Below are 14,547 nucleotides of genomic sequence, written 5' to 3' on the forward strand. Positions count from 1 at the left end.
CAAGCTCAAAATTTTAAATGTAGGCTGCCGATAAAAGGACATGTGTAATAAGACTACCTACCAGAGAGACTGAGCACTGAAGATGCTACTCCAAGTATATACATGGTGGTTTTTCTTCTTTCGACATTCTTTAGTATTTCATAAATGCCTAATATATGACAAGTATTGTGTACTTCCTTAAGCTATTTATTTCTTATTTTCTAGAACTTAAGATTTCATCTGTTTAATAGCACATAGAAAATACAAAAAAGAAAAACCAACCTACCACAAAAACCATACTACCAATACTTAAGAAACTACCTATACCATAATACAACTAAATCTCAACAAGTTCAGTAACAGCTACTCCACACCTACTCATGACACACAAAATTCTAGAATCTCAAAAATCTCTGAAAAGATTTAAAAACCAAGAAAACCTTTATAAAACTTGGAAATAAATGTACACACAAAGCATAAATATGTATCTACAATTATGTTATTTCATACTTAAGACCACATAAACAGATGATCAAAACCGACAAAAAGACTATAATCCCAAAAAAGGTCCTCAGAGATGTTCGCTGGCTTTCCTTTTGCCTTAATTTCATTGGAGTCACTGTGACAAGCCCAACGTTTTATAACTGACAAGGGCACTGAAATAATTGCAATAAAAATAAACTGCATGCTTTCCATTTCACTGTATATCTAACTTCTGACTACTTTCTGGGCAATATATTTCTGAGAAACTAATTTAAAAAATTACCTTTGGCTTTGCAAAACAACCATGAGAAAACTAGTCAGTTATCAAAAAAAATTTAATTTCTAAGAAAACATTTCTCAGTGAATTTACTCAGGGGAAAAAAGTAATAGACACATGAAAATCTTAATAAGTATTATGACTAGTACAACTTATGATTTTGCTTATTAATATCCAAAATTAAAAAGTCAAGAGAGGCAACAAGGTTACTTCTCATAACAAATAGGTTCACTAAAGCATATGGAGAATGATTACTGGTGTTTACTTTTAATTCCAATAAATTAAAAGTTCTACTGTTTGTTATTCTACTTCCTCATACAAATCTTGAGTAACACAAACTTCAACATTCTTACTGTGATACAATAACCAAATGACCAGTAATTAACTCTCACAATACACAGAGGCTTCTTTAAATTCTGCCCATGATTTTTATCCCCAATCTAAATTTATACAAAGCAAATCAATCATATCTTGTAAAATATTCTTCACTCTCTACTTCAGGAAAATATCACCCTCCAATTCAACAAAACCTAACAGTGATATCCTTAAAACCCCTGAATGAAAAAGCGAATGGCTACAACTCTGCTCTCATTTCTATAACAACCATGCCAATAGCAAAATCCAGAAGCCGTCCACAGGAGCACTAAGACTTCAAAGAGAGCTCATTTGTACCTGCTTTGCCTTTCAGGATTTTATTCTGGTAATACTGCCACTCCAGCTGGGGATTAGCACCAGGACGTAAAGGTGCCCTTCCTGTGCCTCTGTTACTTGTAACAGCCACTGGTTTTCCTGTGAGGAAAATATTAAATTATTTCTGTATGTGGTGCAGGAATGTTAACAACATGTAAGCAAAAATTTTTCAAAGGATTTTTAAAACATGCTTTTTCTTTAGCTTTAGACATTAATCCTTAAAGCTAATACTTTAAAGATTATCAATCACCATATAAATGTCATTTAAGTTTCTTAGCACCTCCAGAAAAGCCAATTATTTGTGACCATTTTGATACATTTATTCAACCTGAAAGCAGCAGTCAACTCAGCCTTCCATGGTTTTTGTTTGATTTCGTATTGTAGAAAACAGGCAACTCAAGAGTCTAGATTCAGACTTAAGTGGTGGGGAAAGAAAAACTAAATATATGTTTTTTTGTATTTCTAGAGTTAACATCTATACTTATCTCTCAATTTTACAGCAACAGAAACTAAATACATATGCATAGGAATCACAATCTGACCTACCACATTATCAAACATGAGCATACAGCCCCTCAATTTTTGCTTTAGTATAAACTTACTTTCCTGTATCATTTCCTTTTGTATGCGTGTTAAGTTACAAGATTACTATAAATTTGTAAAGCAATAGCAGGGATAAATATATATTTACTTAATGCATTATTTTGAGGACCAAGACATAAAATAAAATCAACAATGCATTAAAAAGTTACTCTATGAAAATCAATTATTTAACATTCTAAAAACTCCTTTCAGAGCTGAGGAACTACTACCCATGACAAAAATAAAGTCCTGGTTTTAACACAGCAACTTCTGTGCCATAGTGATTTATTATTTAAGGGAAGAATTGATTCTCAGAAGAAAACACTAAGTTATCTCTTTCAGACAGAGGTAAACACTGAAAAACCCAGAATGTATGCTTTTTAAAGTACTGACTAGTTCACAAATATCTGCAATTTCACTAAGACAAAGACTGTCCAGATGACTTATTTTAGCAATATTCAATAATGCAAAATTATCCTACAATCAAAAAGTTGGGATGTTCATGGGCATCAGGACAGTTAATCAAGTTATTTGCTCAAGAGAAAGCATAGTGGCCCAAGTCTCAAAGACAAGAGCCACCATAAAATTTCCATTCATTAACAAGGAATAAATACAGATAAAAATTTAGAAAATGCCCAATACAGATCCTGCCTACATTAGTCTTCGATGACATATCCTTCAGCTGAAGATGAATATTCTTCCCTGAAGATCTCTATAGGGAGAAAGAAAAATTCTAATTTCCCTATACCTTCCTTGATAATCGAATATAGAAAATTTGGAAGAACCAATTTTCCCAAGGAAAATCAGAATTTTTTTTAAAAAGATTTTGTAATCTCTTTGAATATATATTTATAACAATATATCAATTTTCTTAAAACATAAGCAAGAATACAGACCTTTGAGATCTGGTCTATTTCGTATACCCACTGATACAAAGAAGCAATCCATATCAACATGCATTATACAGCTCTGATGTCTGGGAGAATTCAATAATGACATATCTCCTAGAAGGAAAAAGACAGCATTCAAACCCCAAGCTAATTTTTACTATTTAAAACATCAGGTCTAGTTAATTTTAGAAATTATATTTAAAACATGCTTACACCCAGAATGGAGTCTTTTTAAAAAACCAGAATTGAGAACAGATTATTTCTATCACCTCAAGAGAAGCCAAATTTAATTAAGTCTCTAATTACTTTGTCAAAAAGTGCATCTTAAAATTATTTCATTGTGCTGATTATTTTATAAAAATACAAAGGTGTTGGCATACATTTAGTTACATGAAGCTAAGTAAAACTTTTTTTGATGATCACTATTCCATGTAATCTACAAACACGCCTGGCCTAAATAACAACAATAAAAGTGACTACTATTATCCAGTGCTTGGTAGGTGTCAGGCACTGCCGTTAAGAGGTTTATATGTATGTATTTATTTAAATTCTCACAACTATGAGGTAGGTAATGGTATCATCTCCATCTTGTAGACTAAAAGTTTAAGTCACATAGCCTATTATTAAGTGGTTGAGCTGTGATTCTGTCTCAAGCAGTCTGATTTCAGAGCCTTTAAACTACCATGTTGCTGTTCTAAGTACTTGAAAAACAGTCCATAAAACGTAAATCTGTACATTTTTATCCTTATGCCATTAAATACTATTAAAGATCAGAGCTGAATGACATATACCACATTTAAGGAGATAAAGGTGAGTGTCCTCACCTAAGGACAAAAGCTTCTAATCATCCTGAGCTACACAGATTCATCAGGGTCATTTTAACCCTAATCCAGGCACAAGCAGAGCTTTCCTCTATTATCAGTCTCACCCTTAGCCTGTTCGTCTGGTCCTCTAAGATACACAAATCCTGGAAAAAGAACCCTGGGCTTGTAAAAAGTTCTGATCTCATAAAGGAGTTTTTCTCAGGCTTAAAAATATTAGTACTGAGGGTCAGTCTTTATAATAGGCTTCCAAAAACAGATATCCCCTAACAGTTTTGGACCACTCCATTTACCAAACTGTGACTGCGATAGCATGTACCTAGTTCTCTCCCCACTTTTTTTTTTTTTTTTTTTTTGAGATAGGGTCTCACTCTGCTGCCCAGTCTGGAGTGCAGTGGTGCGACCTGCAACCTCAACCCCTAGGGCTCAAACAATCCTCCCGCTTCAGCCTCCCAAGTAGCTGAGACCGCAGGTGCGTGCCACCAGGCACAGCTAATTTTTTTTTTTCTTTTTGGTAGAGACACGGTCTCCCTGTGTTGCCCAGGTTGGTCTTGAACTCCTGGGCTCAGGCAATCCTCCTGCCTCGGCCTCCCAAAGTGTGGGAATTACAGGCATGAGCCACTGTGCCCAGCCTGCTCATGTATTCTTAAGCTCACAACCCCATGAGGCAAACATCGTGGACTCTCATGTATTCTTAAGCTCACAACCCCATGAGGCAAACATCGTGGACTATCTATCACTTCTATTCACAAAGAAAACTAAGACTCAGAGAGGTGAACTAACTTGCCCATAGTCCAGCAGCATAAGAGTGGCAGAGTAAGGATTTAGATTCATGCTAAACTATCTAACTCCAAAGCCAGATACTTCCTTACTACCCTCTATATTATCTCAAGAAATGATTCATGAAATAATCTTAATCACAATTCTGCTGTATAAAAGTATTTTTCAAAGTATCATATAAACACAATGCAAACAACTCAAAATAACACTTTTAAACATTCAAGTAGTACAGAATGCATAAGCCAGTATCTACCAAATGCTTTCATACAATAACAAAATTTCTCATTTTATTCCCATTCATAGAACTAATTAATCATAGTTCTTCGAAGCATTAAGAATTAAATAACCTTCAGGTAACAAGGCCAAGACATGATGTAAGGATAATCTAGTATTTATATTATTCTGAAATATTTCATAAATACTAAAAAGCATTTTTTGACTAAAACCACACAGGAATACATCAAACTCAATAAAACATAACAGAAAACACCCCACATAGAGTCTCTATCACTTTCTAGGACAGAACCATGAGCTTCTCTCCATACCTGTTTCCACAGCTATAAATTATAGTATTAATCTCTGAGGTCTCTCCCCATAAAAAAATCCTATAATCTGTAAAAGGAACTAAAATTTCAAACCAGATACTAATTTATAATGACTGGCCCAGAAAGACAGTCTGCTACTGTGTGTGCATTTATTTTTGATGACAAGAAAAGTATTAAAAAACAAAATACAATGAACCAATGTACTTAGATGTGAAATAATCTCACTGAAAGTTTACCACTGTTAATTATAACAGCTCTATGTCAAAATTAATTAAAAAATCATTATGATGCAAGCTTCTAGAAATTAACAATTACTCTTATCAAACCAATTTCATTCTTACAGGAGTTTAAGCACTGGATAGATGTTATATTAACACAGTTCAAAACTTCACCAACTGATAAGGTCTACGTGAGGAACGAATGCTCAGAATCCCAACCATCTTACTGTTTAAATTCTCTGAAAATTTTCAGTCAGCCACAATTATATCTAATTGTTTTAAAAATATTTTAATAAATTAGCTTTCTATCATGTTATGCTTACTGTAGCTTACATGACTTGACATACTTAGAGACTTTTATATTATGAGAACTTCATATTGACCAGAAATACCAATAATAGCATAAGAGCAAAATCATCAAGCATGACTGTTTCTTAAGAAAACAATTTTAGTAAGTATCTACCTGTGTCAGTTACAACAAGTGCAGACCTGCCTGTTTTCATTTTTTTTAACTTTTCCCTTCCTGGAAAGATACCATTACTTTGTCTCTGTAGGGTATTGACAAACTCAGTCAATTCACACTTCCACATTGATATGTGATGCAGTCTTGAATGAGAATAGAAGTTTGAAATAAAATTGCAGTCTGAAGGTTTGGATGGCACTGAAGGTGCTGCCTTGCTAAAAGTAGATACTGAAGAAGTGCTTTTTGTGCTTGAAGGCCCCTGAACAGTGGAGTGGTGAGCACCATTGATTTTAGTGTTACTGTGCAAAGGTGATAATGAGAAAGAATTAGTTCTGTGTGGATTCCGCAAAGCGTCTGTGTTTCTGGTGCTTTGCTGCAACTGCTGCAGAGTGCAGTCTCTGAAATCAGTGCTGCTCTTCTCAGCCTTATCCTCCTCCTGGGAAGAGGCTGGAGAAAGCCTGCTGGCAACACTGTTGACCATGGGCACCAAGCAATCCTGTGTCTTTAAGGCACCATTAGAGCTAGGAGTGTGTCCATTAAAAATGGCAGTGCTGCCTCTGGGATGCGGAATTCCATTCTGTTTCCTTCCCGGAGAGGTCTGCTCCAGATCCACAAAACTAAAATCATTATTTTCATCTTCTTCATTCCAACTGTTCATGCCATTGACTTTGACTTCATTTTCTGTTTCAATCTTCTTAACGATGTGATTTCTAAAGTAGGAAAAAATTTTTAAGTTAATAATGTCTGACTTTTAGGTTAAAACAATTTTTTCATTTCATCATTTTCTTAGTGGTACACAGTTTGGTATTTCCCCCTTTAAGAACAGAAAATTCTTATATTGAATATTGACAATGAAAAAAAAAACCCTGAAAATTAAACCACAAACTTTATATTCTGATTTGACGAAAGATCATTCTTTGCAAAAGCAGCAAGATAACTAGAAAAATTCTAGAATATTAACAGCCCTTTAGGTGTTTTTTGTTTTTTATTTTCACTTCAGATAGTCCCAAAGAAGAAATAAAATAGAATATTTCTCATGGCTGAAAAAAAACCCAAAAAACTTTTCAGTTATTTTTCCCATAAAAAATTAATTGGAATCTATAAGCTCTAAATACCCAGTTCTGAAGCACAGTGCTTGACATTTACTACATGGTCAATAAATATCTGCTGAATTAATATACTACAAATAACTTTCATAAAAATGGATTTAAAAACCTTAATTGAATTCTCATTCCTAGTTTTAGTTTTTATGAAAGGTACTATTCAACACATTAAATCCAATACGAAACCAGTTGGTTTCAGCAGGAAAAAAACTGACTATATTGACTAACCTATTAATGAGCTAATTGTTGCACAAATAGACAAAAAGTAAAGCCATGTCAATGTGTGGGGGTAATTCAGTAAAATTTACACCTAGAAAAATACGGACGCTTGCCTTACTGACAAGGAAAATTGCACTTCATTTCTAAGAAATGCATATTTAGATGCCAGGGTGATACAAAGCAATCTGGACCAAGTTTCCTGATGACAGCTTTATAAATGCAGAACCTATGACAAATGTTATGCTAAAGTCACATCTTGGCTCCTCTAGACGTTTGTTTAGAAATGCATTCAGGAGAATCATCTAAGTAACAAAAACAAAAACCTGAATTACAAAGCAGTAATTCATTCTACTTAGAAACGTCCAAATGTCCATAGCATTAATTCAATTACAGCGCAGGCTCCAGATGAAGGGCTACCCTACAGAGTAGTAAGCCACAGGTGAAATTACCACAGTATTATCAGGTTCCACCTAAAGCCCCTCATCCTAATACCAACTTGGTTTATTAGTAATGAAAGCCTCACTACACAAAAAAGTCCCACAAGCTGGATGATAATCCATTTCTGGGTTAGCTCAGGCTCTGGCTGAACATCACATGGAATGTGACAGGCAACTCAGTAGATGCCATGCTCACAGATGATCATGCCAGTGAAGGGGAAAAAGACAAAGTAGATATGACTAAAAGAAGAAAAAAAGAAAACCTAATTTGTCACATGCAGAGAAAGTCAGCCTCTTGAGATAAACAGAATGCAAGGGAGCAAGAAGTCACAGACGAGCATTTCAAAGAAATGTACAAAATGTACTGAATATACCCCCCCCCAAAAAACCCCAGAAAACAACAAAAGTGATGTACGGCAGAAAGTCTTACATCTAGTTTTGTGTCAAAAACATTCAGACCCTTTACATGCATTATAGCAACACATGCAATAGAAAGCCATATATTGGCAGGAAAATACATTGTTAACATACATTCTTCCTGTACTATAGTTTCTCAGCCTAGACAAATGGACATTTGCAAAGTAGCTGTACTGGAAATATCACGGGTAGAGATACATTTTTAAGGCAATGGCATAAATGTATTAAGAAGTAAAATCTAATAGGTAATTTCTTCCTAAAAGTGTCACAAAGAAGATTTTGAAAAAACATATCTATTTTCTACTTTTATTAATGTAGGTAAAAAAAGAAAGCTAAAGCTATGTATTCTGTGAAAAGGTTTTCTGGTATTATTTGCTATATACCTTGATAGCACAATAAAAAAATTAAAAGCTATAGGAAACATGAAAAATATTTGAATATGTTTGTGAGTACAAGTTAAATTAACAAATGACAACAAAAATTACAGAAGGCAGTGATACTGGATCCTCTCAGATTAATTAGACTCCTGGTCTTTTCGAAAAAAAATATATCCAACTCCCAAAGCAAGCAATTTAATAAATAAAGAGAAGGCTAACCATAATGAACCACCTGACACACAAGGTAAGGCAACCCACCAATTAATTGTGAAACCAATTTATCCAGGGTTGCAATTAAAAGCTTAAACCAATATTAAAAAAAAAAAAAGCAGCCACATGGAATAAAGTCTAGATTCACTCTCAATTCTATAACCAAGTGTCACCAACTAAACTTCCATTTATATATTTACATATTTAGAATGTTATGAATTTTGAATTTTTCAAAAATAACCCAGAAATGTTAACATTTTCATTGTCTTTCTATGCATGGAACACAACAAAAATATAGCTGGTGCAGTTAGTTCCGTTTTTGAGAAAGCAATACAGCAAATTACTTGTGAGGAAATAATTACTTTCATGAAAATCCATGAAAAAATTTATTAACAATTAAGATCCACTAGTTTAAGGTGAGAAACTAGTATGATTGTAAAAACTTACCTACATTTATGAAATCATCATCATAAAAATAATTCATTTTTAGATAAGACACTCATACACACATATTTCAACATGTTTATTATAAGTGAATGGCCAGGTTTCATATCTGCTTGTCTGTCTGTCTGTAACAGAGCAGGGGCCATGCTCACTGCTAAAAACTAGCTTTGTGGCCAGGCGTGGTGGCTCATGCCTGTAACCCCAGCACTTCGGGAGGCCAAGGAAGGTAGATCACAAGGTCAGGAGTTCGAGACCAGCCTGGCCAAGATGGTGAAACCCCGTCTCTACTAAAAATACAAAAATTAGCCAGGCATGGTGGCACACGCCTGTAAGCCTACCTACTCGGGAGGCTGAGGCAGGAGAATCACTTGAACCTGGGAGGCAGAGGTTGCAATGAACCGAGATCATACCATTGCACTCCAGCCTCGGCAACAAGAGCAAAACTCCATCTTAAAAAAAAAAACAAAAAAAAAAAACCCAGCTTTGCAGTAATCCCCAACTAGACAAACTTACACCCTGTTGTTGAGCTGTTTGGCTATATTGCTTGGACCTGGCAGAGGATCCTCAGGTCTGCATATAGGATTAAAGCTGAGACCTTTCTGCACACTGGACTGCTTGGTGTACAGCTGATATGGAATGTAGGAGAGAAGTCGTCCAGCTTTGATGCTGAAACAAAAAGCAACACCAATTTAGAGTTCTATACTTGGTGACAAATGAGCTTCATGAAAAATAATCAATGTCCTTAAAGATACAGTATTTCACCAACAACAGGTCATCTGTTTTCCTAGTTTATTCCTTCTTGCTCGGTTTTAGTGGTCCTAATACAATATGATCTTAGAGTTGGGAAAAACTGCAAGCACAGAGCTGAACTAGTCAATATTTTAATCCTCATGACTTTAGTATTTACCACCCTGTCAACAGTTAACAGAGAATCATCAAGACTTCATCAAAATCTCATCTATTAAGGTTTTCCAGGATAAATAAACTGAATAAGGATGCTCAATTTCCAAATTCATGTCAGAAACTGTAAAATAAAAATATAGGACAAAATAAAGAATCTCAACTTCAAGAGTAATAATTTATACTATTTTTATGTATACAAGAATGGTTAAGAGCTAAGGCCATTTGAAGATATGAACTCTACAAGGGCCAAAACTACCATGTACATCCTCACAGCATATCACACATCACCACTCAAATCCAGGGGAACACCAGTGTTGTAACACTAGGTGGTACTAGCACTGTAACTGAAGTTCCCAAATGTCTGCTTCCTTTTGTACTTCAGAACTAAAACTAATTTGATTGCCGTATCTTAAACTGACATTTTCTTGCTAATAAACTGAGTTATATATGGCTACTCCACCTTTAAAATTATCATGTCACTTCAAATTTAAAAATAACCAATCAATATACTTATGCTATCATCCAAATTTCAAAACAAGCTCCTTTAATATTAGAAAATATTTCAAAACAACCTCTGGATTTTAAATCTAAAATATATACCAAGGAATCATCCTTTAGTTATTTAGAAAAAAACTGATAAATAACATGATAAAAATACGTTTCTTATTGTCTCATAAATCCAAGACTTGACATTTTCATTTTCTTAAATGGTGCCTCACAAAACTTTTTAAAAAATAATCATTTAAGAAATGACTGAACTGGCTTACAGAATACTAATTTAAAATAACTGAGTCAACAACTTGGAATACAGGAAAACATACTAACGGATTCTAAAAATGGAACTATATATGATACAGAGTTATGTCATTTACATAATTATGTCAATATATATTTAACAATTCTACCTAAAGTACCTTAAACTATATCAAATGCTATAACTATTAAATTATGATGGTAAAAAACATACTATACTAGTCGCAAGACATGTAACCAAATGGATTTATGACCAGGCTAAATGTTTTACCAAAATTCAGGTTATATTCAAAATACATTCAAATACATTCAAAATTTCAGGTTACATTCAAATATTAGAATCGAAACCCTAAAATTCGACTATTTTTTACTTTATTCTTCCTCAAACCAACTTTTCTTCCTTTTTTTTGAGACGGAGTCTCGTTCTGTCACCCAGGCTGGAGTGCAGTGGCGCGATCTCAGCTTCATGCCATTCTCCTGCCTCAGCTTCCCGAGTAGCTGGGACTACAGGCACCTGTCACCACGCCCGGCTAATTTTTTGTATTTTTTAGTAGAGACGGGGTTTCACCATGTTAGCCAGGATGGTCTCGATCTCCCGACCTCGTGATCCACCTGCCTCCGCCTCCCAAAGTGCTGGGATTACAGGCGTGAGCCACCGCGCCCAGCCCTTTTCTTCCTTTAATAGTTGGTCTCAACTGCCTAACTATAAATCTTTGTTCTGTGGTATTATGTATATCAAACTCACTTGCTTCCCCCGCCAAAAGAAGTACAGCTACTTAATACCTGAAATAAAATCCTAACCTTAGCTTTCCATCCTTTATCATAGATAGCTGTAACTAAGAGAAAAGTAGAGAGTGAAACCACACCCACTGTGCCAGCTGCACATCTCAGGTAAAACCAAAGTGCAGGGAACAAAATGCCCTATTATCATTCTTGCTTTTCCTGCCCTACTGACAGCATGCTGGAGTGATGCAGACTCTACAGGTACTCTCTATGGTCAGCACTGATCATATACAAGGGTGTCAGGCCTTATCCAACTCCTAACAAGAGCCATGTGGCCACCCACAGAATTCTTAGGCTTACATAAGTCAGTCCATGGAGACTGCTACAAAATTAGACAGCCAATTTACTGCAAGTCTCAAATCAGATATCCTCAGAGATACTCAGTAAAAAGAATTAAAACCCAATGCACTACAGTAATGTTAGTGAAGTAATGTCAGTTATAATTTGAAGCCTAAACCACTATCTATCAGTTGTATACTCCTAATTACCCCTGCTTACCCATTTATCTATCTATACAGACAGAAACATTATCTGAAAGCATATTTGTATAAGACCTTTTTAAAAATCTCTCTGGGATGAATTTCTCACATTTACTAATTTCCCCTCTTGTTCTAAGCGCAAAGGAACTGTACTGACATTTTCTACTATTCTTTCAAATCCAAAAGGAGAGGATAATAAAAAAATCCATCTTTATCCAAAAGATAATATTACACGGTTTCCTTATATACTGAGTTTTTTCATGTACATTGAAACTATATTCTGATATATATATGAAAGAGTTTACATTCTATACAACGAATCAAAACATAGTCATAGCAAGTGAAATATTCATCTATTTTGGGAAGTCTTACTCTTGCTTTGTCCTACAGCCTCTGTGTTTAGGCAGAACAAAAAAAAAAAACACAAGGAATGGCAAAAAACTCATGAGAGACAAAATTGCAATCAACTTTTATTTAAATGAATTGCATAAGCACTCTAATATTTACACTGAATGTAATTAGAAACCAAAGTTTTGACTCATATGTAAGCACATGACAAATGTAAATGGTTTGGGAGTTTAGAAAGAAAAGATAAACTGAAAGTCCTACTAGTAGATCCCATTGAGCTGGCATGAACCAGAACAATAAATTATCATTCATTCTGTCTCAATTCCCAACAGTTCTATGTGACCATGTAATCACAGGATATACAAATATAAAAAACCCACGCTACAAGGTTCTCAATCTACAAGGATCAACACAAAATCAAGAACAACAAAAACAAGAACAATCTGTAGTTAACTTAGGACAATATTTTTAAATTATGCTCCATAACACTCCTCAGGCTTGATGGGCCAGTGGGGTATGTCATAGCAGCTTCTTATCTATTCCACATTTCAAATTTCAATGTAAAATTGTCTCAAGACAAAGACTGTGACAAAAATTTTTTAAACCATTACTTTTAATACACTACGTACAAGTGTGAGATTTACAAAACAAAGGTTTTAGTAAAATAATTTCATACTTTAATGTACACAGGCTCCTCATGAAAGGATTCCCTTGCCTCTTCAAAGTCAGGGCCCTATAATCATGCCTACATTAACTCAGATCTACTGACATACAGACATCAGGGAACTAAAATTAAAGCAACACCCCACATACTTAGAAGTGGCAGTTCCTTTTCAAACTGCTTGAATAAAAACAAAAACTAATTATTCAGAAGAGTATGTATCATTTATTAAATAGCTAATACATGTTAAAATTTTTAAGTATCATAAAATCTCATTAAAACACAGCTAAGAAGAGATCAACCAGGGATTAGAGTGTGAATAAAAACAGTGCCATGATTTAACCAAAAGGATTCCATGTTACAATGACATAATGGGCTTCTGGCATTTAAGACATATGCTAACACTGATCCATTTCCACATGGGCCATCTATAACAAGCTTAATTAAATGGTAAAAGAGGACACAAACAGGATTCAGAACACCTGGACTCTAAAACCTACTCTGTTCTTGGGCAAGTCAGTGAACCCCACTGGCCCTGTCTCCTCAAATACAAAATGAGGCCCATAGGATATATCATCATGCTGTCCAAAGTCACTCTTAATTATTTAAAGACAAATGATTAAACCTCAGTCCAGACTAAGATAAAATCCATTAAAGTGAATTTTAACTATCTATCTAAGTTGCTTTTTCTATCTTATTATCTCCCTAGGTGCATTTGGCAAAAAGAACACATGCAAAACAACCAACTGTAATGGAAAACAGCATTTTCTTTTCTTTATCTTTTTTTTGAGACAGAGTCTCGCTCTACCACCCAGGCTGGAGTGTAGTGGCGTGATCTCGGCTCACTGCAACCTCCACCTCCCAGGTTCAAGCAATTCTCCTGCCTCAGCCTCCCGAGTAGCTGGGATTACAGGCACCCAACATCATACCTGGCTAATTTTTGTATTTTTAGTAGAGACAGGCTTTCACCATATTGGCCAGGCTGGTCTTGAACTCCTGACCTCGTGATCCACCCACCTCAGCCTCCCAAAGTGGTGGGATTACAGGCGTGAGCTATCGCACCTGGCCGGAAAACACCATTTGCTAAGTAAATCAAATCCCCCCAGCAAGATCCCTTTCCCCTCAACTCTCCTCCTGTCCACAGAAATCCCCCATTCCCTCCAAAGCCTAACTATTGCCCCCAGATAAAAACTCTAGCTCTAGTGATAACACAGCTCAACTCTGAGTGATCCAACTTCATATACTAAGAACAAGTCCTTTAAAGAGACACATACCTAAAAGCCATTTTAATCAATATACATTTTAATCAATACCATTGATAGACAGTGGCTAGGTCATAAGACCACAGTGCAAAGGAAGGAATCAGTGGGATGTTATAGGGATGAGCCTTTGACTTTATCCCTCCAGGTTTAAAAAATCCTTAATATGTAAAATGTTATTTATTTGACTTCCTTTTTTTTTTTGAGACAGTCTCGCTTTGTCACCAGGCTGGAGTGCAGTGGCGCGATCTCAGATCATTGTAACCTTTGGCTCACTGCAACCTCTGCCTCCCAGGTTCAAGCAATTCTCCTGCCTCAGCCTCCCGGGTAGCTGGGACTACAGGTGCGCGCCACCATGCCCAGCTAATTTTGTATTTTTAGTAGAGACAGGGTTTCACCAAGTTGGCCAGGATGGTCTCAATCTCT

General features: G+C 35.4%; 1 protein-coding gene across 16 annotated transcripts in view; it reads right to left on the minus strand.

The window, feature by feature from the left end:
• The window catches only part of REV1 (REV1 DNA directed polymerase), an 89,489-nt gene that overhangs the window by 32,155 nt on the left and 42,787 nt on the right, over positions 1–14,547 (minus strand). For 11 of the 16 annotated variants that reach the window (NM_001133458.1, XM_024241961.3, XM_024241959.3 and 8 more), the window contains 4 exon segments: positions 1,412–1,528; positions 2,908–3,015; positions 5,729–6,438; positions 9,449–9,601. In NM_001133458.1, the coding sequence (NP_001126930.1) occupies positions 1,412–1,528; positions 2,908–3,015; positions 5,729–6,438; positions 9,449–9,601 (1,088 nt within the window). 16 annotated transcript variants of the gene reach the window in all.

Source organism: Pongo abelii, chromosome 12, assembly GCF_028885655.2.
Source record: "Pongo abelii isolate AG06213 chromosome 12, NHGRI_mPonAbe1-v2.0_pri, whole genome shotgun sequence".
Classification (NCBI taxonomy): Eukaryota; Metazoa; Chordata; class Mammalia; order Primates; family Hominidae; genus Pongo; species Pongo abelii.